At 40.3% G+C, this 24,527-nt stretch overlaps 1 protein-coding gene across 9 annotated transcripts in view; it reads right to left on the minus strand.

Annotated features, from left to right (window-relative positions):
- CACNB2 (calcium voltage-gated channel auxiliary subunit beta 2) overlaps positions 1 to 24,527 on the minus strand; it is a 399,597-nt gene that overhangs the window by 16,401 nt on the left and 358,669 nt on the right. For 6 of the 9 annotated variants that reach the window (XM_003930650.4, XM_003930652.4, XM_074404962.1 and 3 more), the window contains 5 exons: positions 21,947 to 22,023; positions 12,816 to 12,949; positions 8,480 to 8,560; positions 7,930 to 7,988; positions 1,042 to 1,151 (listed from right to left, as the gene is read on the minus strand). In XM_003930650.4, coding sequence (XP_003930699.1) covers positions 1,042 to 1,151; positions 7,930 to 7,988; positions 8,480 to 8,560; positions 12,816 to 12,949; positions 21,947 to 22,023 — 461 coding nt within the window. Of the gene's footprint in view, positions 1 to 1,041; positions 1,152 to 7,929; positions 7,989 to 8,479; positions 8,561 to 12,137; positions 12,200 to 12,654; positions 12,675 to 12,815; positions 12,950 to 21,946; positions 22,024 to 24,527 lie in introns of all 9 variants that reach the window. The other 3 variants (XM_010341201.3, XM_003930647.4, XM_003930654.4) reach the window with 2 other exon arrangements.

Here is a 24,527-nt window from a genome sequence, read left to right on the forward strand (position 1 = left end):
CAATGAGAACACATAGACACAGGGAGGGGAGCATCACACACTGGGGTCTGTTTGGGGGCGAGGGGAGGGACAGCACGGGTAGGGAGGTTGGGGAGGGATAACATGGGGAGAAAAGCCAGATATAGGTGATGGGGGGATGGAGGCAGCAAATCACATTGCCATATATATCCCTATGCAACAATCCTGCATGTTCTGCACATATACCCCAGAACCTAAAGTGGAATTATATGTATATATATATGAAAAAAAAAAAAAAAGCTGAAAGATCTGACACAACTCTCAAAGTTTACTTTATAAAAAACAGAAACCTAACAATCCAGTAAGCAACATGTGTAACAGTGATTAACCTAAACTTGAAGCATGTGCCCAAAAGATTAAATAGCAGCTGAAGGGTCTCAATTTGATCAATTCAGTACACGTTAATATGCAATATCCACATACCACCTTGTAATCACAATAACTCCTTAAGCTGTTTTTACAGATAAAACAAACGTATCGATATCAATAAAAGTAGCCAGGGATTCACTTCATCCTTTACCGATTTCCGCACCCACAAATTACACTCTCCTATGATTTCATTATTGATATGCACTGTGAATTAAGGAATATTTACAAAAATAATGGCTATTATTTATAGAGCATGTATTATGTTTAATCCTTGCAATAATTCTACAAGGTCGTTACTTTATTTCCTTTTTAAGATGAAGAAATGGAACCTTCAAAAGGTTAATAAACTTGCTTATGGTCACACTGATGCAAAGCCAGGAGATCTTAGTCTACAGGCACCAAAGCTCACATTAGTGAAAACAAACGATAACCAAAACATGAATGCTGACAGCTTGTGGAATTCTTACCTCGAAACTATCATAACAAATCCTTCCACACCATGAAATCATTAAGACCACAGCAATAGCTACTGGCAACACACGTCTGTTTTTTCAGTACTTTGTGACACATGGAATTCTCATCTTGCTAGATCTTCTCATCATCAGCTTCAGGAGAGGAGTGTTTAGAAAGCTTAAGCTCACGGCACAGACTTACCTAAGCTTGACCTTGTGTTGGATCTTTCTATTATTGCATGCTTACTGGGATTGTTTAATACTGAGCGTTTGGCAAGTGAGATGTCAGCAGTGACCCTTGTGATAGATATCCTGTTGGAGAGAAAAGTCACAGAAGACCCTAACATTATTAATCTAATCAAAGGGGATAGAAGTATATGCACAAAATTCATCTGAGTATGAAATATCTATAGTAGTCATATTTTAAACCGTATGTATTAGGATACTTCCTCTTTCTTTTCACTTACTGATTTTTGTTTATCTTGCACCTGCCTTACTTGGCTTTTTGTTTGTTTGTTTTGAGACAGAGTCTTGCCCTGTTGCCCTGTCGCCCAGGCTGCAGTGCAGTGGCGTGATCTTGGCTCACTGCAATCTCTGCCTCCGGTGTTCAAGTAATTCTCCTGCCTCACCCTCTCAAGTAGCAGGGATTACAGGTGTATGCCACCACACCCGGCTAATTTTTGTATTTCTAAGAGAGAGGGGGTTTCACCATGTTGGCCGGGCTGGTCTCAGATTCCTGGCCTCAAGTGATTCGCTTGCCTTGGCCTTCCAAAGTGCTGGGATTACAGGTGTGAGCCACTGCACTGGCCCTATCTGGCACCTGCCTTACTTTGCATTGACTGGTTGCTTATCAAGTGTCAGATAAGTACTAAGCCCTTTATTTGAATTACTAAATCATCCAAACAGCTCTCAGAGAAATGTTTATTATTATCCTACTTTTGCTAATGATGAATGAGATGCACAGAGAGATTATTTTTCCAAGGCTATGTACTAAGTGGTAGAGCTGGGATTTGAACCCAGACTCCTGAGCCTACATTCCTACCGTCTGTGCCATAGTTCAGTGCTGTGATAGGGATGAAGAATAAGTAAGAACTGGTTTTTCCTCAGTGAGCTCATCGTCTAGTGGCAGAGATAAATAATAAAAGAAAATAATTAAAGATGATGATTGTTGTGAAAAGAACAGTGTATTATGACATGATAAGGGAGAAATGAGAGCAACGAAATTCGGGAGCTGGAAATAGCAAATTACTTAGACTGCAGAAAGCTGAATATTCAAGTCAGCAGTAGGAAAAAGCTGTGAAGCAAAATTGAAGGTTCACAGAATCTCTAAAGAAGGTAGTGAATGAAGGTGGGGCAAAAAGAAAAGGTTTGGTTAAAAAGTCTGTTTCAGTTAGAGCCCTCTACTGCAACTTCACAACATCAAATGGCCAGGTGACAGTTCTTTTCCTGTGTGGTAAAAGACCCAAGTTTGTTCTCTTGCAGACAATACAAGACGGCCTCTGACCAGGGGACCCTAGACAGACCAGGGGCAGAGAATACTGGACGAAAAAGAAAAGATTCTGAATGCTGAATCTTCAACCTTCTTCCTCATTGTAGAATTTTGGGAGCCTGGCTTATATTTATATCCCCAGGGGTCAGAATGGAAGATTCGTCTCTGGGGAATCGACTGCCAAAGAGTAAAGACCCAAAGATAATGATATTGGAGGTTTCCTATGTAAATTGTCCAGCAAGATTGCCACACACAGAAGCACAAAGTTGACAAGCTCCGCCTGTGAGCACAGAGCTTCTGAGTAATTATTTTATGCCTTACTTTAAACTTTGAGCACAGGACTGTTTGTCGGGCATCTTCAGAAAACCTCTAACATGACAGACCAAAACAAACAGAAAAATTAACTGTGAAAATTATTCATAGTTAAAAGCTAAGAGATGGTTTTGTCTATGAAACGAGAACAAATTTCTATTTAAGAGCTTTTGAAAATAAAAACATGGTAATAGAAATTTAAAAAATCAAAAGAAGGGTTAAAAGTAAGGTAACATCTCTAAAGGATTCAACAAAAAAGACAGTTGGAAGACAGAAGAAAGGTAAGAAAAGCGGAGAATAACAAGAGGTTCAAATTCCAAATTAGAAGAGTTCAGAAAAAGATAAAGATGACAGAGGAGAGGAAATAAAGAAGTAATCATAGAATTAAGGGTCTGATTTTTCAAACTGAAAGGGTCTAGCACAAGAGTTGAAAGATCCATACCAAGACATATTTTTATAAATTTCATCACGCTAAGGACAAAGAGAAACCTACAAGCTTTTGGAGGAAAAAGCATGTCTCAAAGCATCAAGCAGTAGAATGCGTTGTACTTCTCAAACCAACAATGGAGGCCAGAAGGTAATGGAGCAAAAAGCCTTTAAAAGTTGGAGGGCAAACTATTTCAATCAGAATTCCATAACCATTTAAACTAGCAATTAAACAGAAAGGTTTGTAAACATGCAGGCTATTGAAAAAAAGTGGATACACTCTTCCTAGGGAAGTGAGAAGGTTTTTGACTCAAAGGACAGTAGAGTTTGAAAGAAATCAAGACCTCTAGGAAAGAGGCGCTTCAGCCTGAAAGGAAGGTAAAAGGAATCCCAGGGATAATAACAAGGAATGTTCCAGAATGACACTCAACACAGAAATGGTCTAGACTGCAGCAGGCTAGAACATCCCAGAGAGATTCAAATAAACTATAATTTTGGCTGGCTCCATGTTTAATATTTATTGTAACTGTAAATAATCATTAAATGAACGATGTCACATAATGTGTGTGTGGTTTTTTTTTTTTTTTTTGAGACAGCGTCTCATTCTGTCACCCAGGCTGGAGCACAGGGGTGTGATTATAGCTCACTGCAGCATCAACCTCCTAGGCTCAAGTGATCCCCACTGGCTCAGCCTCCCAAGTAGCTGGGATGACAGGTGCATGCCACCACAACCAGCTAATTTTTTAAGTAGAAACAGGGTCTCACTATGTTGCCCAGGCTGGTCTCAAACTTCTGAGCTCAACCAGTTCTCCTAAAGTGCTGAGACTACACGTGTGAACTGCTGCGCCCAGCCCAGTGTATTTTTCTGGTGTATCTTCCTCATAGTTTCCATGAGATAAACAACTTCTTAACATTTGCTTACTTTTTTTTTCTTTTTTTTTAATAGAGTCTCTCACTCTGTCATCCAGGCTGCAGTGCAGTGGCACAACCTTGGCTCACTGCAACCTCTGCCTCCTTCAAGCGATTCTCCTGCCTCAGCCTCCTGAGTAACTAGGATTACAGGTGCCCACCACTGTGCCCAACTAATTCTTGTACTTTTAGTAGAGACCGGTTTCACCGTGTTGGCCAGGCTTGTCTTAAACTCCTGGCATCAAGTGATCTGCCTGCTTCAGCCTCCCAAAGTGCTGGGACTACAGGTGTGAGTCACTGCGCCCAGCCCAGGAATTCTGATTTCTAATAAGATTGTCCTGCAGAAGATTCTGGCAATGGTATATTTATCCCTATAGCAATTCAGTATGCATTCCAAACACTTCAGGGCTGATTGCTGACATTTTGCAAGTCACTGAAAGGCAGGGTGGTGTGGGGAGGGGATGGGGAGATAGCAACCTGAATTTATCCCAGGTAGTAGCTTTCCTTCTTTTTCTCAATTTCCTTGTTAATTTACCTGTCACCATCCTACAAGGTGAATCTGAAGATTGCTTTGTTTACATGACACAATTGGGTACTGTGAATCCAGTTTTAAATGGGCTACTTTATTGCACATAACAGAAGGAGGAGGATTTATTTCTTTGATCTGACACGCTGATGCTACTTAACCAGAATCGTGATTCTGACAGCACCCCACCCCCCAGTACTTCTGCAAATGAATTTAAGTGGGTTTCAGAAAAGAAAAGGAATTATTGACTACCTAGAACCTTTTTCATAACTAACATTTCCTTTCATATTTTCTCCTCTTGGGCTTAAACTTTTCAAAAAATAAATTTAGCTTATTTAACAGATGATTAAGGAATAATTCATTGTTCTTTTTTAGAATGTCATGTGTATATACACACCTGATGCTTTTGATGACTTTTCATCTTCTACTGCTGTCTTGCCTTGCCAAAGGCAAAAACATTCAATAATTCAGTTACTGTAGATGTCCTGCCATGGGTAAAAGTGTTAAATTTTTACATGGCTTTTAAATTCTGCCTATGGACTCTGTTTCTTCCTCTGAGGACTGTTAATTGGTGACAACAGGTCTAGAAAATTGATCCCCAGCTCTGTAAGTCAAGATGAGCCAAGGCAAGTCTATTAATTAAACCATAAGGAAAATACTTCTGGCTAGAAATAATAGATACATTAAGATATTTTGTTTATCTGTTTCTTAAATAAAACCAATTTGGGTGGCTGATACACTTGAACATGGGTCCAAGGTACACCCTCTCTGGCTGGAATGTGTCTTCCAAATTCAAAACTGACTCAGGTTTAAATATAAGTAGTAATCCAGGAAAGTCCATCCCATCTCCCCATCGTTGGCATTTAGGACAGTGCAGTGGGTTAACTCAGGCATGGAAAACACGGTGCCTTTGTTAGCAGAATTTTTGGAGTGTTCACAATTCCAACTTGTGATAAATGACAGAGCCAAGAATAGAGAAACAAAAACTAAATGGAGCAGATTGGAGGTATGCCTTTCATACTTGGCCAGTGCTAAAGTATGATACAAAACAGCTAAAGATTCTGTTCTCCTGGCACAAACTAAAAAATATTTTGTAAAGTTATAGAAAATTTTTTAAAAATCTAACTAGGGGTATTTGGTTATAAAGACCTTGATCATAAACTCTTTTCATACCTTGAAACTTAAAATAGTTTCTGTTTTCCTCATTCTCTCCTTTCAGTCCTTTGCCTGATCACTTACTTTTTTTTTTTTTTGGAGACACGCCCCGCTGTGTCGCCCAGGCTGGAGTACAGTGGGATCTCAGCTCACTGCAACCTGTGCCTCCCGGGTTCTAGTGACTCTCCTGCCTCAGCCTCCCGAGTTGATGGAACCATAGGTGCCCACCACCATGCCCATCTAATTTTTGTATTTTTAATAGAGACAGGGTTTCACCATGTTGGCCAGGCTGATCTTGAACTCCTGACCTTGTGATCCGCTTACCTTGGCCTCCCAAAGTGCTGGGATTATAGGCATGAGCCACCACACCCAGATTGCTTGATGACTTACTAACAATACTTGTCCTCCTATAAAAGTTTCCCTCCTGCCCTTGCCTCCTCTACCAAAATTCAATATAAATTAAAAATGGTTGTAGTAATAGGTGTGGTCTAGAAACAAAGTACTATATTAAGAAATCTAAAAGAATCTTGAAACCAACAAATACTATCTATTGCAGCAGTCCCCAACCATTTTGGCACCAGGAACCAGTTTTGTGAAAGAATTTTTCCATGGACCAGTTCGGTGGGAGTGGGGAGATGGTTCTGGGATGATTCAAGCACATTACATTTATTGTGCACGTTGTTTCTATTATTATTACACTGGAATATATAATGAAATAATTATTCAGCTCACCAAAATGTACAATCAGTGGGAGCTTGTTTTTCTACAACTAGAGGGTCCCTGCTGGGGATAATGGGAGACAGTGATAGATAACCAGGCCTTAGACTCTCATGAGGAGCTCGTAACCCAGATGATGTGCATGCACAGTTTACAGTAGGGTTTGTGCTCCTATGAGAATCTAATGCCACTGCTGATCCGACAAGAGGCTGAGCCCAGGCACTAACTCGAGTGATAAGGAGTGGCTGTAAATACAGACTGAAAGACGAAGAAGCCATTAATTGAGATAGGGAAGACCACGGGAGGGGTAGGTTTTGGGGGAGGTTATGTTTGTAAAGTCCATTAGACATCTGAGTAGTGATACTGAATAGGCAGTTGGATACATGGGTCTAGAATTTAGAGGAAAGACTGGCAAAGGACTGGAATTAAAAAATCTGACACTGAATGAAATTATTAAAGGAATGTAAATAAAAGACATCAAAGAGCTTAGCCCTGTGCTGCCCAAGATTTCCAGTTGATGAGGAAGAATCAGCAAAGGAGACAAAGGAGTGGTCCGTGTAATAGAAGGAAAACCGGAAAAGTGCGCTTCCAGAAACCAAGCGAATAAAGTTCTTCAGAGAAGATGGAATAATCCACCACGTCAACTATTGCTCATGGTTAAGTAAGATTGGAGCTGAAAATTTATCCCCGGATTAGCAATGGGAAGGTCACTGGTGATCTTGACATGACTAGTTTAGTTGAGTGGTGTGGGTGAAAACATAACTGGGGTAGGCTAAAGAAAGTGGAAGGAAAGCAAGTAAACACAATTATTATAAGGAATCTTCTTGTAAAGAAAAGATAAATGAGATACCTAGAGGAATATGAGGTCCTATGTAAGGGGAAGTAGCATTTTTACATGCTGATGGAATTTCCATTAGAATGGCAAATACTGATGAGGAGAGAGCAAAGGATAATTATGCTGTGTGTGGATACTTCTAGCGGAGTGGGGATGGGGAGTGACAGCCAGTGCCCACATGGGTGGGTTGGCCCTTGCTGGGAACACAGTAATGGAAGATAAAGCAGAGCATCCAGGCAAACACGCAGCTCCACAGGCGGGGTTATGGAAATGCCTGGGTATTCTCCATTTGCCTCTATTTTTTCAATGACACAGGGAAGCAAGTTCACTGGGGAAGCGTGAGATGAGAGAGGGTTATCAGAGGCTTAAAGAGGGGGAGATGGCACACAAGTCTTTGGGGAAAAGTGAATGGAAGAGGGATATTTAGTGCGATGTCTGGGCAGCAATAGGGGGCCAGCTGACCATGAACTAAGGGTGAGACTGGCCAATGGAGTCATGCCCAAGGTCGGCTTATGGGTACAAGAACTGGACATCAAGGGTTAGGGATGTACAAAGCAAATATGACAAATATTGATTGAATCAGATTAAATTGAGGGAAACATTTCCCATCATCATGTAGATATCAGAGAGCAGTTTTCTCTTGGAATCACATGCCCGTCCCACCAGGATTTTGCCATCTTTAAGACAAAATCCACAAAACCCAGTATGCTGAAATACTCACCGCCCTTCAAATCTGTGTTTTAAAAAATCAAACAACGCTTTTTGCATCATATCTGTGACCTGCAATTGAGCAAGGAATAAATTAAGATACGACAAAAAACATCAATAAAACAGTTTTACGTCTCTCAGGAATGCCTGAAAACCCGAGCTTCGTATTTGGAAAAAAGAGGTGGTGTGAGGATGCTGCATTTTTCTGCTTCTGAGTTCTGATGCAATGACAATTGAGCTGAACTTATCATGATGATGTGCTACTGACAAATCACATTGCAAGTGCTTTTAGTCGGTCTCCATTTGACACTATTTCTTGGACTTAGTACATTGCAACTAGCAGAAATCTTCAAAGCAACAGCCAGGTAAACAAAACAGAAAAAGGATGAAGCAGTGTAGACCACAGCTTGAAGCACAACATGCTTTGCTGCTATGAGCTCTTTAAGCTCTAAATTTGGCTCTTTCAGCTGCGGAATTCAGAGAGAGGGTCAGGAACAGGAGGCGGAGTCACAAAGGAGTTCAAGATGCAGAAGTCAAGTGTTCTGTGGAAGGCTGCTACTCACCTCGTAGCCCTTCAGAGAAGGGCCCACCAGGACCACCGGTCGCATGGAAGGTACCACATCATATGGAGGAGTGTGCTCTGTCTGCAGAGAGAGGAGACGCTTTAGACATCTCACAGGCAGGTGGAACATAAATACTTGATGTATAAAGCACTCTTTCTGAACTCTGTAATATGAGGCACTGACTTTCCAGGCACTTTTTTTTTTTCTACTTGCCCCTTTTCTACATAAACCCAAACGAAGGCTGATGGGTTCACTTTCCTAAAGTTTCAAGTTACTGTTGTCTACGTGTTTCTTGCTTATCTCAAGAAATGCTACTGACCTATTAGTTCCTAAACCAAGAGATGCTGCTTTTGAACAAAAACGAGATGATAGAACCAAGAGAAACATGCCTCATGCAAGATAGGTGTCTTAGGCTTGACGAGAAGTTAATATTGCTTTTCGGATGTATTTGAATTTTCTACAGAGCTGTAAGGATTAGACCTAATGTGGTTAATTACAGAGAAAAGAAAGATTTCATTACCTTTGCATGTTAGGTGTTTTTCTTACCTGTGTAAAACCTAATTTCAAAATGTGTTAACGCTCACTACCAATACTTTTTACCTAATCTCAAAATATTCCAACTCTCACTGTTGTCGAAATTCTATTTTACTGTGAAAGTTTAAATGAGCATCCATGCTTATTCTAGTAAACAGTAATCATGATTACTAGATTACTGCTCACAGCTTGGTGATTAATGCTTTCAGATTTTTTAGTTTTTATACCTGGGTACTTCAAAGGTAAGGTTTATATGCCTTCAAGGGAAGGTGACTATAATATACTCAACCATGCTATAGTAGACTCAGAAGGTTCATTATCAGTGTGCATATCTAATATGATTCTCAAAATTAGTTTCAGTAGTGTTTCTGTTAGATAACTAATTGACGTCTTTCTGCAATAATTTATTTCTTTTTAAGAAGGGTAGGGAAAGAGCCACATTTTGTAGCAATTTCTAAAACTATCAACACTTTTTAGCTTAATTGCTTCAAATAAAATGGTTAAATAACATTTTTCAAAAAATTAGTTAACAGCTAATTGGTTTATATTAAAGTTGGCTCTTTTGATAACATAAAATATTAAACTGACCCAAGAATGACTTATTTTAAAAAATGCAGAAGAGAAATATGGCCTTAGACACTGGGATAAGCAAATCATTGCTGTATGAATCTTTCTGGTTAAGGAGTGTCAAAAAATATAACTTGAGAATCACACACACCAACAGAAAAATGTTCTTTAAGCAATTTTAAGAATTAGATACACTGATGCGCAAATATGAATGCCATTTTTGCATCTGCCCATCACTCAAGAACATTTTATTGTTGCTTAAAATTGCCCATTACAAACTTTTCTGGCTTCATTTGAACTCACATTGCCTCAGGGGAAAATTAAAAAGCATTTCAAATTCAAAGGCTTCCATCTGAGATTTCACCAGTAGTCAGAGATGATACAATCAGAGGGGAGAAAAATATTACCCTGACTGTGCTGTTAAATTTCACTGCCTAAAATTTCACCTAGCATTCAGAATTAATTTTAACTGACACAAAGTAGAATACATTTTTTAACAGAAAAAAAAAAAAAGACAAACATAATACAGTGATAGCACACATGCCACACAAGCACCACTCTAAAAGCAACCTAAAACACAAAACGATCTTCTCATTGAATCTCAGGTTGTTTCGTCTTTGAATCCTAGATTGACGTTAACCACATTATCAGTAACATAAGAAGAATGAATACCAGTGCCGAAGGCATCATAAGCATATTTCTTAAATTATTTCATTTATACCACCTGGGATCATACTGAAAATGTTTAGAAGCCAAGTCCTTATAACCATGCAGTATAAGAACACCTTTTCCACTGTTGAAATCAGTCATGTAAATTTTCTGCATTTTAGTAACAGCTACCAAGAAATTTTACCTCAAGACTTTAATTCTGAAGTGGCCCAGTGTTTGATAGGTCTTTGGCTCCTTTGATCTATAACTGCCAACTATCAAAGGGTCACCCATTGCTGGTAATCAGTCAGCTTCTTCATCAATGGGGTAGCTACAGAAATTACCTTATTTGATGGAATATTGGTGCTTTGTGCTTTATAGAGAATGACACCATCATTTTTATCTACTCTTTCCTATTAACCCTATTTTTTTTTTCTGGGACAGAGTAATCAGCTCTGTTGCCCAGGCTGGAGTGCAGTGGCACTATCTTGACTCACTGCAATTTCCACCTTCCAGGTTCAAGCAATTCTTCTGCCTCAACCTCCCAAGTAGCTGGGACTACAGGCGCCTGCCACCACACTGGGCTAATTTTTTGTATTTCTAGCAGAGACATCGTTTCACCATATTGGCCGGACTGGTCTCAAACTCCTGACCTCAGGTGATCCACCTGCCTCAGGCTCCCAAAGTGCTGGGATTACAGGTGTGAGCCATCAGGCCCTGGCTACTTGAATTATTTAGTGAAAAAACTGTGATCAACATTTTTAAAGTTTTAGAATTATAAGGTAGGAAAACTTCAAAAACCTATCCTGACGAACATGGCTTTAGTTCACGCTCCTGCTCTGTCAAGTCCAGAATGTCTTAGCGATGTCTATTTTTTTTTTTTTTTTTTTTTTTTTTGAGATGGAGTTTCGCTCTTGTTACCCAGGCTGGAGTGCAATGGCGCGATCTCGGCTCACCGCAACTTCCGCCTCCCAGATTCAAGCAGTTCTCCTGCCTCAGCCTCCTGAGTAGCTGGGATTACAGGCACGCGCCAACCTGCCCAGCTAATTTTTTGTATTTTTAGTAGAGACGGGGTTTCACCATGTTGACCAGGATGGTCTCGATCTCTTGACCTCGTGATCCACCTGCCTCGGCCTCCCAAAGTGCTGGGATTACAGGTTTGAGCCACCACGCCTGGCCCGACGTCTATTTTTTAAGCTTCTAAATGATGGATACTGTGAGTCACTTGGCTGCAAGCTTTAGCTATAACAAGATCGGACCTGAGAGATGGGCCCACTGTTGTAGATGAACATCAAGCTGAGGCTTTGTGTGTTAACACAAAAATCTAAGTGTTATTAATTTTTGCCTGGAGTGCTGAAGTTTTCCCTTACTAAAGTAATCATAATTGATGCAAAAAACCTAACTTTACAGTTCAGTATCCGACACCTCATTAATGACTTTAGAGTTCCTCCACAAACCAAAATACTTGTTTGGAGAGTTAGGAGATCGAGGAAAGACTTGACTTCACATCTGTGTGTGAGAATATATCCATGATTTTGCCAGACTTGGCAACATGAGTATGGTTCTAAAAGACAGCATGGTGGCTGTGGAAACTGATGGGTAAAAGAGGAAGAAAAAAAAGGGAAATTTGTGGGGGATGGTAGTGGTCTTTAAAAAATAATGCTTCACAGCTACAAAATGGGTAAGAGGAAATAGGCTTTGTCTGAAGTGACGAGAGCTTGAGAATACCTTACGGTTTCCATTTAGGGGACAAGGAGCCTTACTGTGCAGCATCTTGGGCGGCCAATGGCAAACGCTCTACGCGTGACCACCGGCTGCACTGCCCAACGGGTGAGATGCTGAAATCTGACTGATGGAGAAGGCAAGAACATTGGGAGAATATTTATATATGACAATAGGAAAAACTCACAGTAAACCGCCAAAACAAGCCTGCAGTTTTCCACTGGTCTTGTTCATCTGCAGATTTTGCACCTAGTGGATTAGAAGTTTAAATACTGACTAAATTAAAACTTGAATTTTTTTTTTTTTTTTTAGTACAAGCTACGTATCTGGATATCATTAATCAGAATTTAATAACTGCTTTAATATGCTTGATCATAAGTTAAATTTCTGGAAGACAGACAGACAGACAGAATAAGCATGCACAATTTAGGTGCATTATATGGAGCTGTCGGTGTTTGACATCCTTGAATATTGAAACAAATTCCCTTGGTGGTAGATATTATTCCATCAAAAAGGATAAGTACTGTAATGGTGTTTTAACAGGTCACTCCCTGAATTTAGTTGCTTTGAAATGCATGAGCTCAATTAGCTGTTGATAGGTTCTTTGCTTGGGACAGAAATGATTGTATTTCATACAACTGTGGGAATTAATGCTAATGATGCCAGTGGCAGGATAAACACAGCTTATGTCAATGTAAACTTACCGATTTCTGCTTCTGCTTAGCTACAGCAGCATGGAAAGGAAACAAATAACAGAGCATGCACGTTATTGGCTTGTCAAAGGACGCAGACAGTCAACAGGACTAGAAATGTGACACAGTGCACTTCAGCAGGTGGACAATGGGAGCTCGGAAGTTCATGTTACCTTCTTAAAGAAGGGCATTCTTTTCTCTTTGGAGTGGGGTGACGTTACACTGTTTGCACTGGGTTTAGGGGAGCGGTGGTTTGCTGGAATATCATTTTCTTCTGCATCTAAGCCAGTAGCATCTATGTCTACAGCTATATACAGACAAACAATTCAAAAATCATCAGGTGGACAGGAGAGGAAAAATCAGTTATAAAGAAAATAAAATGAAAGCAAATAAAACTAACCATAGTAAAAAAAATAAATAAAACTATCATGAATGTTTAAAACAGTACGCAAAGAAAATAAAATTTAAAGGTAAAGCATGTTAAGAATGCAATGTAATCAAATCTAACAAAACTGAAAGATACCCTTATATAAGCTGCTTGGATTAATCAGTTTCATGCTAGAACACTTGAATATTTTAAGAGAAACATTTTATATCTGTAGTTTCAAATGTAATGTTGATATTCTCCGTATCAACTGTATAAAAGTGCAGCACAGAACATTTGACTACATATCTTATAATATCTTAAACCAGCTTTGAGATAACAAGCAACTACTTTGAAAACTTTTATTGTATGTGAGTGCAAAAGTAATTGCGGTTTTTGCATTGTTGGAATTAGCTGTTTGCTACTGGAATACATTCTCAAATAAATGTGGTTACGTTATATATCATTGTAGGGGGCATTTCTCACTTTATGCTTTTTTGCTAATGATATTACTTGCTGTTTATGTTTATTTTAGACTATGGAAATGACGTTAGACAAAAACCAAATCTGAGTGATTCTCTTATTCGAGTTCAAAATGGGTTGGAAAGCAGTGGAGACGACTTGCAACATCAGCAGCGCGTTTGGCCCAGGAACTGCTCATGAACGCGCAGTGCGGTGGTGGTTCAAGAAGCTTTGCAAAGGAGGTAAGAGCCGTGAAGACAAGGAGCATAGTGCTGGCCACTGGAGAGCCATCATCAAAGCTGATTCTCTTACAACTACAAGAGAAGATGCTGAAGAACTCAACGTGGACCGTTCTACGGTGGTTCGGCATTTGAAGCAAATTGGAAAGGTGGAAAAGCTCAATAAGTGGGCGCCCCATGAGCCGAGTGAGAATAAAAAAAAAAAAAAATCATTGTTTGGAAGCGTCGTCTTCTCTTATTCTATGTAACAACAGTGAACCATTTATCCATCAGATTGTGACGTGCAACGAAAAGTGGATTTTATATGACAACTGGTGACGACCAGCTCAGCTGATGGACTGAGGGGCTCCAAAGCACCTCCCAAAGCCAAACTTCCACCAAAAAAGGTCACGGTCACTGTTGGGTGGTCTGCTGCTGGTCTGATCCACCGCAGCTCTCTGAATCTCAGCGAAAATATGCCATCTGAGAAGTATGTTCGGCAGATTGATAACATTTGCACCGAAAACTGCAGCGCCTGCAGCCGGCGCCGGTCAACAAAAAGGGCCCAGTTTTTCTCCTCAACAATGCCTGACCACACATCACGCAGCCGGCACTTCGGAAGTCGAATGAATTGGACTATGAAGTTTTGCCTCATCTGCCACATTCACCCGACCTCTCCAACCGACTACCACTTCTTCAAGCACCTCAACAACTTGTTGCAGGGAAAACGCTTCCACAATCAGCAGGGTGCAGAAAATACTTTCCAAGAGTTTGTCAAATCCCAAAGCACGGATTTTTATGCTATAGGAATAAACAAACTTATTTCTCATTGGCAAAAATGTGTTCATTATAATGGTCCCTATTTTGATTAATAAAGATGTATTTCAGCCTAGTTATGATTTAAAATCCATGGTCCGAAACCGCAATTACATTTGTACCAATAATACAATGTGCCTCCTTTTGCCGAGTTTATGTAAAAATAAGGGCAGTATGAAAAGTTTCACTAAAATTGCAACAGACATTTGAGAGAAAGAGAGAATGGAAAATTATCAACCCAGTCATACACAAGGCAAATGATTCAAGGGGGGCTCCAGGAAGGACAGGATTAAAATGATTTTAGGCCTGATGAAGACTAATGGGAAAACACTGGGTCCCAAGATATCCGAATGAAATCAGTCTGATAAAATGACATTGAAAGACTTCTGGTGACTTATGCGAAGCCACTGGGTTTAACAGAAGCGGCAGAGTGGAAGGGCACGAGGACCCCAGAGGATATGCGCTGGCTTCCTCATCTGTAAAACGAAGGGTTAGCTTTGTTGCATGGCACGCTTTTACTTTTCCCATTGTTCCACCTGAAAATAGAGGACTTAAAATGTGTTACAAGAAAAAAAGATGCATAATCTCACTTCAGACTTTACAAAATGCTTCCAAGTACAATTGAAAGAGCTACAGAATTTTATCAACTGCAGAATCAGAGTTGGAAGTATTTTAAAGATCAACTTCAATGCTCTTATTTTTAAGATTAAAAAACTCAAAAGTTTAAGGGACTTGATCTTGGAAAAAAATTGGCAGAACCAGGATTCAGAATGACTCCACCTGCCTACGTGAATCTGTAACACTCCCTATACCACATTGCCCATCCCGGTGAAGTCCCTTCTCAATCTGGGTACTCTTTTTCCGTTCCCTTCACTTCTTGGAACGGGGTCATGTCCCTGGTGTCAGGATTCAAGATGACATCGTGGAGCTGAGCTAGCTAAAAAATCTTTCTATGGTTAAGAATTGGTCAAGGAGAAGAAAAAAATTTACTCACCCCAGGAAAGCATCATATTATACATGTTAGCTCTCTAACAAAAACCACAGTACGTTTAGATTGAAGGAAGGAACAAATTACTACTTTGAAATAACAGCATGGTGTTACAATACAGCTACCATTCCCTGTGAAATATAAGCTGAACTGCTCACAACAGCTTCCTCTAACTTTTCAAAGGATGGGAGGTCATGTGACAGGCATCACATTATTTTTTAGTTTTGATCTTGGTATGGATATTAAATGAACCAGCCTTTTGAAAACTAGGATTTTTTTTTTTTTTTTTTTTTCTTTTTTTTGAGAGAGTGTCTTGCTCTCATCACCCAGGCTGCAGTGCAATGGCACAATCTCGGCTCACTGCAATCTCTGCTTCCTGGGTTCAAGTGATTCTCCTGCCTCAGCCTCCCAAGGAGCTGGGATTACAGGCATGTGCCACCACGCCCTGCTAATTTTTGTATTTTTAGTAGAGATGGGGTTTCAGCATGCTGGCCAGGCTGGTCTCAAACTCCCAACCTCGTGATCCACCCATCTCAGCCACCCAAAGTGCTGGAATTACAGGCGTAAGCCACCGGGCCCGGCCAACTAGGATCTCTTATTTAATTATTCTTTTCACTGTGATGGAATGAATTCCCGCCATTGATTGTACAGTATCACAACTATCAGCTATTGCTTGCATAATGCAGGAGGTATGATTTTCTATCGAAGGAAGCTAGTAATAGGTAGGCTTACATAGTATGTCTGTCTCTTTGCCCCATCTATGCATACTGATGTTCTAAAAGGTTTAGCATGTGGTGTGTAGGGAAAATATACAATGTGCCTAAGGGTATAACCAATGCTAACTTTTATACCATCCTATAGCTAAGCCTTTTCTCATACAGGAAAGTTTCCTTATGGAGCTTATTGAATGGCATAAGCCAGGAAACAGTCACAAAAGTCTTCAGGAATGGTTTTCCTCAGCTCTCAACTCAAGAAGCATGTTGTTCGCACTTTCCTGGATATGAAGGGCAAGATCTGGGTCAGTATTTCATTACTCCTACAATACATGCTAACTAAAATCAAGTCAGTTTCCTTTCTGGTGGCAAGTTCCCATACGTTTTATCTTTCTCATCTTTTATCCGGCTTGTAAAGACCACATTCAAGGGGCAGTAGCCTTTGAGGGCTTTTCTGAAATTGAATATACCCAGTTGGTGGAGTTGAACTTTCATTTAATCAAAAGCAAAAAAAAAAAAAAAAAAATTAAAAAAAAGCAAAAGAAAAAGAAGATAACCAGGTGGATGTCAGAATTTATGGGACCCTGGGATGTTCAAGTTCATGAGTTGGATTTTGTGATTTGCCCACTGAATCTAGCATGCTGAGATCATCACGTGTATTTTTATTTTTTCACGAAAGAGTGAGGCTGGGCGTGGTGGCTCATGCCTGTGATTCCAGCACTTTGGGAGGCGAGGCAGGCAGATCACCTGAGGTCAGGAGTTTGAGATCAGCCTGGCCAACATGGTGAAACCCCATCTCTACTAAAAATATAAAAATTAGCTGGGTGTGGTGGCTGGTGCCTGTAATTCCAGCTACTTGGGAGGGCAAGGTGGGAAAACTGCTTGAACTCAGGAGGCGGAGGTTGCAGTGAGCCAAGATCAGGCCACTACACTCCAGCCTGGGTGACAGTAAGACTCCATCTCAAAAAAATAAAGAAAGAATGAGTGGAAATGCATACATCTTTGGCTGCAACCCTGCCCAGGTGTTTGAATTTCTACACACATAGCCTGAGTCAGGTTTGACATTTACCTATATCTGGACATGAGGGCTGGAAATCCCAAATTGAGAACTTTCTAATTTACTAGTTCTGACATTTGGTTAACTCAAGTCTAAAAGCATCTGGATTCATTCTGAAATACAAAGAATTCTGAAACATGGTCACTTCCAAAACATATTAAAGAAACTTACCAAGACAGTTAAGAAGCATTTTGACATCTGTTCAGCTACATGTATTTTATTAGACTCAGATGGTTCTCCTTTTAATGAGAGATGTTACCCTTTTAAAATTTCATACTTGTATTTCCATACTTTAGCAAACATTAGTATTCACTTGGAAAGAGCTACACTGATATATTTGAAAAGTCTCATTCTTCCTCACTAGCATGCATATATTATTATTATTGGTAGAGAGCCCTGGAAACATTTTTTTCGATTTATTTATTTATTGGAGACAGAGTCTCCTTCTGTTGCCCAGGCTGGAGTGCAGTGACATAATCATGGCTAACTGCAGCCTCAGCCTCAGGGACTCAAGTGATCCTCCTACCTCAGCCTCCCAAGTAGCTGGGACTACAGGTGTACACCACCATACCCAGTAATTTGTGTGTGTGTGTGTGTGTGTGTGTGTGTGTAAAGGGGTCTCACTATGTTGTCCAGGCTGGTCTTGAACTTCCAGGCTCAAGTGATCCTCCTGCCTCAGCCTCCCAAAGTGCTGGGATTACAAGCATGAGCCACAGCACCGAGAAAATGTTTTTGAAATTTTACTTTTAGTTTAACCTTAAAAGCTTGGGTCACGTGAAGCAGAGCTTGGAGTTGAGACATACGTACACACACATGTGTGGGTGTGATATATGTGTTGCGCAACTAGCCATGATCCCATGACCCAGAAGTCAAGTGGAAAATTTTCCAAGTTCTTGAGAGCATCCAGGTATATATACTTTAGGCAGATACTTATATATATTTTTTGTTTTGAGACAGAGTCTTGCTCTGTCACCCAGGCTAGAGTACAGTGGCATGACTTTGGCTCACTGCAACCTCCATCTCCCAGGTTCAAGTGATTCTCCTGCCTTAGCCTCCTAAGTAGCTAGGACAACAGGCACATGCCACCACTCCTGGCTAATTTTTTAATTTTTATTAGAGACGGGGTTTTACCATATGGGTCAGGCTGGTTTTGAACTCCTGACCTTGTGATCTGCCCACCTCAGCCTCCCAGATTGCTGGGATTACAGGCATGAGGCACTGTGCCCAGCTGATACTTATATTCTTTGGTCTGGCAATGGGTGAGCGCAGTAGTAGATGAGACCTCTGGGAAACAAGATGAAAATCATCATTCCAGACCCATCCACACTTCTAGCTGAGTGGTTGTCCCTGGAGGTAGATTGGGAGAACTTCTCTCTAGAACGTTCTGAAGCTTTCCTTTCAATCAGCTGAGCCATTGATGTGAAAATTATCTCAGAGTCATGATATGCTTAATATACATTTTGTAGTTGGTTATAGCTCCAGTTAACTCAGTCACAAGTGTACTCTTGGTATTCAGAAAAGTCATTCAAAAGTTGATGTTCTATATAAAACCTTGGTGAACATGTAAATCATCTTTTTAAATATTGAACTCTTCGTGGAACTTTTAGTAATGACAAACATCTGTCTACAAAATGGAATTTTTTTTTTTTTGAGACAAAGTCCTGCTCTGTCCACCAGGCTGGAGTGCAGTGGCACGATCTTGGTTTGCTGCAACCTCCGCTTCCTGGGGTCAAGTGATTCTTCTGCCTCAGCCTCCCAAGTAGCTGGGATTATAAGCAAGTGCCACCATGCCTGGCTAATTTTTATATTTTTAGTAGAGATGAGGTTTCACCATATTGGCCAGGCTGGTCTCGAACTCCTGACCTCATGATCTACCGCCTTGGCCTCCCAGAGTGCTGGATTACAGGCGTGATCCTTGGTGCCTGGCAGTGTTATTTTACATATATACTAACTTGTTTTTCAAAGTGCATGTGCCTCCTTTCATTATATAGATGGTCCTTGACATACAAGAGTTCAACTTAAGATTATTCAAGTTTAATAGAATTTTTCAGGACATAACCTCATTGGAAGTCAAAGAACATCTGAACTCATGATGGTTCAACTTATAACTTCTTACTGTGTCTGTCCACATATGAAGTGCATTTTGAGTTATGATATTTTCCATGTATGATGGGTTTATTGGGGTGTAACTCCATCGTAAGTTGAGGAGCATGTGTGTTGCCAAAACCGCTGGAGGGCTACAATATGGCTGGAGGGAATGGAAGAATGTTTCTGATATACAGAAGGAAGTGAGGCTGATATTTGCAGGCAGAACTGCTGCTTTATTGCAATATGACACAGTCTTTTCCATTTCAGAGCCTAGTAGCAGTCCCTAGGAATCACTGAAATCATCTTTAAGATATATAAGAAGAGTATAAGGTTTATATAGTAATCCCTGCAACTTCACACATTTGAGAAGGAGCAGGATAGGCCTCCCTTCCCTGTGCATTCAAGGACTCCTTAATTACCAAGGGAAGGTATGAGCTTCACATAATACCTACAGGGGCCTTAATTTTCATTTCATGCATACTCTTTTACTCAATTTTCAGCATCTTAGAATTGCTTGCTGCAAGTTATAAGGAGGTCGTTTCTGAAATTAATTTGCTTCTTAAAGCAATTCCTTTATTGTGCTCAGATTTTGCTTACTTAAAAAGTCCAATATTCTTTGTAGAACTCGGAATTCTATATAACAGGAGGCCAATTGTTTCAAATGCAAAAAAAAAAAAAAAAAAGCCCGTGATCAGTACCTTAGTTTGCTAATGGCTGGGCATGGCGGTTCATGCCTGTCATCCCAGCAGTTTAGGAAGCTAAGGAGGAGGAACTATTGAACCCAGGAGTTCCAAGACCAGCCTGGGCAACATAGTGAGACCCCTTTGCTAAAAACAAAAAAGAAAAAGAAAAATCCTATAGTTTTTGCTAAGGAGTCCTTAATTGGTCTCTAAAGGCCACCACATTGAGGAATGAAGCTGATTATTAGTAAGAAGGAAATCTCGTGCTTAAAGCACATCAGTCATCTGTCACTAGTCCTTAATCTTGCCACAGTTGTGCAACTCTCTGCTTTTTATCTCTTCACATTTCCAGCTTTTAGAAATCACACACAGTATCATTTTGCTGAAATGCCCTGGCAGCAAATCTGTACAGTCCAACTCTGATTCCCAATTACAATTCTCTTAGCAAACTAAGGTACTGATCGTGGGCTTTTTTGCCATTCAAATCACTGGTCTCCTGTTTATATAGAATTCCAAGTTCTTCACAGAATAAGAGAGTTCCCAGATTTAGCAAATATAAGTGCAGTTAAATTTGAATTTAAAACAATGCTTCAGTATAAGTATGTTCCATAAATTTTTAGTATAAGTCTGTCCCATGTCATAGATACTTAAACTAATAAATTATTGTATATCTGAAATTCATATTTAACTAGGTGTGCTGTGTTTTATCAAGCAACCATTAGGATGAACCCACCACTTTGGAAAGAAAACAGGGCGCAGTGGCTGACTCCTGTAATCCCAGCACTTTGGGAGGCTGAGGCGGGCGGATCACAAGGTCAGGAGATCGAGACCATCCTGGCCAACATGGTGAAACCCCGTCCCTACTAAAAATACAAAAATTAGCTGGGCATGGTGGCGCGTGCCTTTAGTCCCAGCTACTCAGGAGACTGAGGCAGGAGAATCGCTTGAACCCAGGAGAAGGAGGTTGCAGTGAGCCGAGATCACGCCATTGCACTCCAGCCTGGTGACAGAGCGAGACTTTGTCTCAAAAAATGCAAAAATTAAAAAATAAATAAATAAAAGTAAATAAAAATGAAGAAAATAGTAGTTACTCTTTCCATGAACATTTTCATCTTTTTTCTCTACTTCCTGTCTGTGTCTTCCACAGAACCTTTCCGGCAGAGCCCATGACAGGCCAATCCTCTATCTTCACTTCCTTCTCTGTTCTTTACCTTTCTATAGTTTTTATCCTTCTTTCTATTTAATGTTAATGCTATCTCACACTGTGCTATGGTTGTTGGTGAGTATTCAACCATTTAATGCCCATAAAAAAGCACCATCACAGGAACTAGGGATTAAAGGTTAAATACGGCTGGGTGCAGTGGCTCACGCCTGTACACCTACCGCTCTGGGAGGCTGAAGCAGGTAGATTGCTTGAACTCAAGAGTTCGAGACCAGCCTGAGCAACACCATGAAACTCCATCTCTACAAAAAATACAAAAATTGGCTGGGCGTAGCGGTGTGCACCTGTAGTCTCAGCTACTTGGGAATCTGAGGAGAGAGGATCGCTTGAGCCCTAGAGGCAGAGGTGCAGTGAGCCAAGATCATGCCACTGCATTCCAGCCTAGGTGACAGAGTGAGACTCTGTCTCAAAAAAACCCCAACAAACAAACAAACAAAACCAGTTAAATACATTCATCACTTTGATCATCTACAGCAATGTAAACGCTTTGACATACTTTTTTTTTCTTTTCAAGCCAGAAAAAAACACTTCCCCGTATCGTTTGTAACTCCAAAAGGGCATGCTTACTTCCGATTCCTTCTAATTTCTGTAGGGTTAACATAGTGATTTAGTGTATATGTAAATTCACAAAACTGGGTAGGACTGGGACAGGCGTGAACTGCAGTATGAACGATTCGGCATTTATCACCTACTTACCAGACGATGGAGGTGTCGATTTTCTGGAACTAGGTACTATGTCACCCAAACTGGATGATGAATTTCCTCCTGATTTACTGGAGTAAAGCAAAAATTTCCATTACATCTGACACTTATTTCAGATCTTCAAACATGTATATTACTCAATAAACATGATAATTCATTGTGTTTTTATTCCATTTTAAATTTATCTTTCAATTAAGGAGGAAAACAGTATTTCCCAGTGGAGATTCCTAGAGTACCTGAAATAGCCGCATGATGGTGTCTGTTTTCAAATTCAAAGTTTAACTGTATAAGAGGCCCTGAGAGAACGGAAAAGAACCAGCATAATTTCTGCAGCCCTCAAGTTATCTGCCCCGAACACAGAGAGTGAAACAGCACAGATTTCTTCCGCTTTTTATTTTAGAGACCCTCAGAGGTAATGCATAGAACCTTAAGGCTAACACCCCAGATTAGTATTTCCTCCCTTGTTCGGTTCTACCGCCTCTGTTTTGGCTTATTTTATTAATAGTACACTAAGATTGAAAGCACTCAAGCTTTTATGGGCAACCGATCAAAGAACAGCAGAGCCAAATGAAAATCTGCCAACCACCAAAAGACACACGAAGCAACATGACTAAACAGAGTATGATATGACGTAGCCATCAGATAGTACCCAGAATATTTCCCAGGCATGACTCACGAGAATGAAACCTGGTTAATTTGGGAATGATTTGAAGATCAGACAACTCAGAACTACCAAGTTTGAAAGTTTGAGATAGTAAGATATACTTCAGTGTCTCAGAAACTTTGGAGTTAATATTAGAACAGCAGCATCTGTGTTTTTCACCAGCATACTGGCATGCTAAATAACATGTTACTGAATGACCCCCTCTCAGATGAAGATGGCAAGGAGCATTTTAAATTTAGATCTCACTGTCTAATGTTTATTATTATGGCCAAGCCAGGGTCTAGTCGAAAGAATTTGCTGCAGTGTTTATGCATCAAAGGGCAATATTTGCTTATGTAAATATTAATATGAAAATAAAAGTTTTATTAAAATATAAGTAACAGACAATGTTATTGCTACTATTCTAGCATTGTAATGCATAAACATCAAAAACTTTATTAAGAAACTAGCAGGAGGGCTCTACATCTTTTTAAAGTTCTTAAGAGATACTCTAATATTTAATAAGGGCATGAGACAGTATGTGAAATTAATGACAAGTGATATTTATAGAAGCGGTTTCTGGCAGTTATTCAAGGACCTATCACCAATAAGAAAACATCTTTTTTCCAGAAGTTTTTTTTTTCATTTTCTAAAGTTTTGAGTCTAATTTCAGTTCAAGCATGGGTTTGTTTTATATTCCCTCTGAATTTTAATAACAGCAAAAATATTATTTATGTAAAACTATGACGACTACTGCAAATGGTGACAATGACCAGGATGCAGATTTGTCCTTGAGTTTTAATTCTATTAAAATGCCAAGTTCTTGAACTATACCCCAATTCCATTGCCATTGAGTTCTGTCAACTATAATTTTTGTATCAGAATTTTAAAAGACTGCCAGATTCTGGTTATGTCCTCAAAACAAAACTACATTTAAAATGTTAGGAGAGGGCCGGGCGCGGTGGCTCAAGCCTGTAATCCCAGCACTTTGGGAGGCCGAGGCGGGTGGATCACGAGGTCGAGAGATCGAGACCATCCTGGTCAACATGGTGAAACCCCGTCTCTACTAAAAGTGCAAAAAATTAGCTGGACATGGTGGCGCGTGCCTGTAATCCCAGCTACTCAGGAGGCTGAGGCAGGAGAATTGCCTGAGCCCAGGAGGCGGAGGTTGCGGTGAGCCGAGATAGCGCCATTGCACTCCAGCCTGGGTAACAAGGGCGAAACTCCGTGTCAAAAAAAAAAAAAAAAATGTTAGGAGAGGATGGCACGGCTCACACTTGTAATCCCAACACTCTGAGATGCCAAGGCAAGTGGATCACCTGAGGTCAGGAGTTTGATACCAGCCTGGCCAACATGGCAAAACCCCCGTCTCTACTTAAAAAAAAAAAAATACAAAAACAGCTGTATGTGGTGGCAGGTGCCTGTAATCTCAGCTACTCGGGAGGCTGAGGCAGAAGAATTGCTTGAACCCAGAAGGCAGAGATTGCAGTGAATCAAGAACACGAACGCGCCACTACACTCCAGCCTGGGTGCAGAGCAAGACTCTGTTTCAAAAAAAAAAAAAAAGGCAAGAAATGTAAAATCCGGTGAAAGCAAGTTAAAGTATTTTCACATACTTAGGCAAAATCGTGGGACAAAATAAAATGAAAATCAAAGGGAGAGCTACATGACCGTAAGAAAAGGGAACCTAATTTTCTGGAGTAAGTTCTGAGATGTTACATTCCCTCAAATATGGATAACTCAGAGTCCTAAGGAAAAACGGCAACAGCAAAACAACATAGCTAAGAAAGTAAATACTAATAGATGGCACTAACGATTTCTCCGGTGGTCGCTGTGCCAGGCAAGACCCGGCTCCTTAATTTGCAGGACAGCATGGAAGTCTGTCCAGCATGGAGGTCAGACTGCTATCTTGGTTCTGAAACTTACTAGCTC

This window comes from Saimiri boliviensis, chromosome 8 (genome assembly GCF_048565385.1).
Source record: "Saimiri boliviensis isolate mSaiBol1 chromosome 8, mSaiBol1.pri, whole genome shotgun sequence".
NCBI lineage: Eukaryota > Metazoa > Chordata > Mammalia > Primates > Cebidae > Saimiri > Saimiri boliviensis.